The sequence below is a fragment of the Triticum aestivum genome, chromosome 2D, assembly GCF_018294505.1.
Source record: "Triticum aestivum cultivar Chinese Spring chromosome 2D, IWGSC CS RefSeq v2.1, whole genome shotgun sequence".
Classification (NCBI taxonomy): domain Eukaryota; kingdom Viridiplantae; phylum Streptophyta; class Magnoliopsida; order Poales; family Poaceae; genus Triticum; species Triticum aestivum.
The window spans coordinates 431,037,316-431,041,919 of NC_057799.1; the positions used below are offsets into that span (position 1 = coordinate 431,037,316).

A 4,604-nucleotide genomic window follows, 5' to 3' on the forward strand; every position below is an offset into this window, starting at 1 on the left:
ATGGCGACACCGGAACACGATCATCTTCGACAAGATTACCCCCTCCCCCACTTTGCTGATCGCTGCAATCAAAGATGAAGCTCGCTCCCAGGCCGCTGCAGGAGCTCGAGGGTTCGCTATGAATAGCTTTGTACCTGACCGTGTAATCCTTGGGGGCTGAGCAACCCCCTGTCTTCTGCTCCCCTCGGGATCATAGGCTCGCCATTCGTGTGTAAGAGGCTATGACTCCCACCCATGTACTTGCTTCTTTCCTTCTATCAATGCAATGATACGCTAGCTTAGCGTATTTGAGAAAAAAAGACCTTCAAAAACCCTAAGAATTAAAGCGAACAGGACATTATAATCCTTTAATTTTCATATTTCTGTAACTTGAAATTTATGTAAGCCTAACTAGGCATGCGAGCCGGAGCTAACGGGTAATGCCAGAAAGAAGAAATGAGAACACATAATAACTTGCAAAAAGAAAGAAAGAAGAAATGAGAACAGAACCGCGCACTGAGACAGAGAGTCGACCCTACTTGGAAGCCGCCGCCCGCACCTCCCCCCGTGACCGTGAGCACGCAGATCGGTCAGAGAGCGGAGAGCCCCGCTGCTCCGACACAGTCCCACTACCTCCCACAGCGCGCGAGGCAGGGGCCGAGGGCCGAGGACGAGGTGCGCCGGCCGGTCTGCCCCCCGAAGCTTGGGAGCCCCCGGGCGGGCGGCTTGGTCAGGAACGACCGGCCGCGACCAGCGCCCTTCTTCCTTGCGGTGCTCGCGCTCGCGCTCGTGGGATGGGGGAAGGAAGGGTTTGGGGCGAGGTGGCAGGATCCCGCTAGGAGGCCCCTCCGGCGTGAGGTACGGACTGTCCCGATCCCCTCTGTGCCCCGTCTCTCTCTAGTTAGCCCTGTAATCGCCCAAGAAAGACAAGGTCACACACTGCCGGCCGTTGGGATTTTATGGGCGCTTTGCTTCCAAAAATTCTTGAGCGGTCCTTGTGACTCCATTCCCAATCGATAGAGCAATCCCGTAGCTCACCGGATTCTGATAGCAGAGTTGCCTTTTGTCTCCACTTCACTACTTTATTATCAAAAAATAGGAGAAGTTAACGTCCCTGTGCAAGCCGAGATATTGCAGGGCGTTTCAAAGCTGTGATGAAGTTAACATCATGTTCTTCCAATCAATTTCTCGTGATGATAACCCTCTTGTTTATGTGACCTTGAAACCCAGAATTGAAAAAACTGATTTCGGTGGCAAAATTGACTTGAATCACGGGCATTTAGCAAACTAATTCCAGACGGAGGGAGTATAAGTCAATCAAATGTGTTCAGTGCAAACTCCAAGCATCTATTAAGATAAATACCAGTTTCTGTGTTTTCATCATGAAATATAGCTTCTCTGTACTCTTTAGGTAGGAATTGGTGCACATCTATTTGTTAATGCAGTTAAGGTGGTATTTTGCGATTCTCTGCATTTTCCATGTCATCTTTGGTAAAAGAAAGTTGTTATCACCACAATAATTTGCTTAGTGATGTAGAAATGAAGCACAATCTAACCAAGTATTTCAATTTGCTTATTTAGCCTATTCTAGCTAGTTTTTCTATTTCTTTTGTGGAAATCAGTCTGACTAGTTCATACACGGTTATTAATGTCTTTTACGGTTATGTTGACCCAGGATTCTGGTTACCGAGTGTTGGTGCGATGGACAGCCTTCAGAGTGATCCTTATACAAGGAGCAGCTTGCAAATGCAGCTCATTGACACCACCACATCCTTCGAAACTAGCAATTTGGATTTGGTCAAGCATGAAGTTCCCACCCCTCAAGTTGGCATGACTTTTGAGACAGTTGATTTGGCATACCAGTCTTACCTAGAGTACGGGTACCGCGCAGGCTTTGGAGTTTCAAAAAGAACTTCCCATAGTGTTGATGGGGTAAAATACCGCGCAACATTTGTTTGTTACAAAGGTGGCATTGCTAGGATTAAGCCTGGGCTTAAAGCTCGAAGAAGACTTGTTGCGAAGACTGGCTGCAAAGCTATGATGGTGGTGAAGTATAACGCAAGTGAGAATCATTGGGAAGTAGTGTTTGTTGAGCTGGAGCATAACCACCCATGTAATCCTGAAATGGTCAGATTCATGATGTGTTTTAAGGATCTCCCTGACTGGCAGAGGGAGCACCGACCATTCAATGCGAAAACTAGATTGAACCCAAAGATTCATTCTGGTAGAGGCAGGCCACCCAACCAAAACAAAGATTTCATGGTGAGGTCCTTCGCTCAGTCTAATTATTCAATTGAAGCAGCTGCCAAGTGTGGGAAGCTGAGATTTGCAGAGGGTGACGTTGAGGCATTATTAGTCTTTTTCGATAAGATGCAAGCTCAAAATTCCAACTTCTTCTACAACTGGGACATGGATGATGAAGGCCGGCTTAAAAATGTTTGCTGGGTCGATGCAAGATCGAGAGCTGCATATCAGCATTTCAGTGATGTTGTCTGCTTTGATACTGTTTATTTGACATACCAGTTTGTCATTCCATTGGTTGCTTTTCTTGGAATCAACCATCATGGTCAATTTGTATTGTTAGGATGCGGTTTACTGGGAGATGAGTCTCCAGAGACTTTTTCATGGTTATTCAAAAAATGGCTAAAATGTATGAATGATAAAGCACCTGAAGCAATTATTACCACCCATTCAAGACCAGTAGTCAAAGCAGTCTCTGAGGTATTCCTAAATACTCGTCACAGATACAACCTTTGGCACATAATGAAAGAGCTTCCTGACATGTCTGGAAGAGTTGAGGATAAGGAGGCAATTAGCCTGAGAATGAAAAAGGTAGTCTATGACACCATTACAGCAGCTGATTTTGAGAGGGAGTGGGTTGAGATGGCCAATCAGTACAACCTTCATGACAATCGTTGGCTCACAACCTTGTTTGAAGAAAGGGCAAAATGGGTGCCAGCATATGTGAAAGATGCTTTCTGGGCTGGTATCTCTACTGTTCGCCGCAGTGAACGGCTGGAGGCCTTTTTTGATGGATATATTACACCAGAGACCACAATAAAGATATTCATTGAACAATTTGATACTGCTATGAAGCTTAGGTCCGATCGAGAAGCCTATGATGATTTCCGTTCTTTTCAGCAAAGGCCACAAGCCCTCTCTGGTCTGTTGTTTGAGGAGCAATTTGCAAATGCTTATACGATAAATATTTTCCAGAAGTTCCAGGATCAGTTAAAGCAGCTGATGAATGTGACTTGCACTGAAGTCAGTAGGAATGGATCGATAGTGACCTACACTGTGACCGTCATTGGGAAGGAGAGGAAGTTTGACTATAGAGTGATGTATAATAGTGCCGAGAAAGAAGTGTGGTGTATCTGCAGATCCTTCCAGTTTAAAGGTATTTTGTGTAGCCATGCTCTTGCAGTCTTGAAGCAAGAGCTTGTGATGCTAATTCCTTCCAAATATATTCTTGATCGATGGAGGAAGGACTATAAATGCCCTGAGGAATCTAAGGAAACTCCCATCCAACCAGAAGCAGCAAACCCAACAGGGAAGGGCTCAAAACCTGAAAATGTCCGTGATGATAAAGTGGACAACCTCTACAACGATGGCCACCAGTACTTTGCTGACATTGTGGAAATGGGAGCAACTGATCCTGATGCAATGGAGTATGTTTTGTCTGTGATGAAAGAAGCTAAAGAGAAGGTACGCAAGTTTGAGGAATCCCGAAAAGAGAAAAGACCTGGAGAAAGTCCAGTTTCTGCTAGTAAGAAAGGCGCCAAATCTTCGAAGCCATCTGCTGAAGATGTGGGAAACAGCACATCTGTCTCAGCACTTGCGAATACAGCAATGGCGACAGGGGCACCAACAATGATGGTGGCAGCTGCTTCAGCAACTCCGGTGTCATCTACGCCAATGCCAGTGCCGTCATGTACACAAATGCCAGTGCCGCCAACAATGATGGCTATGGCTACCACGTCGGCAGCTGTCCCACCAGGAATGTTTTTAGTACCGATGCACCCACATATGGTTTTTCCACCCTTCACCCCTGGATTACCAACAGCAGTACCACCTGTAGCGCCACCCCCAGCCCCGACAGCCAATGCGGTGGCCGTTGTTTCCAACCCCACGAAGAAGAGAAAGAAAAGAAAGGGGAATAATTGAGCTTGGGGCACCGATGAAGTAAGCTATTTTCAGTCTGATGTTTTTTCCCCTGTTTTCCAATGCGGCCACAAATCAATTGCTCATGCTATTATCTTTAAATTCCAGGCTTAGAAAGAGTTTTGTCCCGTGCATGTTATTGACTTATCACCATTTGCTGCTGTAGGATGAGCTGCACTTGGGATTGCCTGCTGTACATTATCTCGCCCTTGGCTTGGAACCACTAATCTTAGTTAGTGCAGGTTGGGACTGCCTACTGTACATGATCAGAATTCAGTCGAATGTAATCTTATATGTAGCGCTGTTCTGAATGTTAGTCTGCTGCTGATCTCGCGGATCATGATTTGGAGGAGCTTTGTGGTACAACCCTTGCAGACTCTTACGTTGCTGGAGATTTCGCCAAATTCTGTAATCACGCCGTATTTATGTCCAGCCACCGATGCTCGTTAGTTTCTTGTTGAGAA

At 45.9% G+C, this 4,604-nt stretch overlaps 1 protein-coding gene across 1 annotated transcript; it reads left to right on the plus strand.

Moving 5' to 3' along the window:
• Window positions 1–473: 473 nt before the first annotated feature.
• Window positions 474–4,604, plus strand: LOC123053631 (protein FAR1-RELATED SEQUENCE 6). The gene is made up of 3 exons (XM_044477138.1): window positions 474–837; window positions 1,655–4,161; window positions 4,307–4,604. Exon 2 carries the CDS (start codon window positions 1,681–1,683, stop codon window positions 4,141–4,143), a length of 2,463 nt encoding a protein of 820 aa, XP_044333073.1. The 5' UTR covers window positions 474–837; window positions 1,655–1,680; the 3' UTR covers window positions 4,144–4,161; window positions 4,307–4,604.

Bases quoted from the DNA above. Each gene is read 5' to 3' on its own strand.
- LOC123053631 (XM_044477138.1), top strand. From the start codon at position 1,681: ATGGACAGCCTTCAGAGTGATCCTTATACAAGGAGCAGCTTGCAAATG.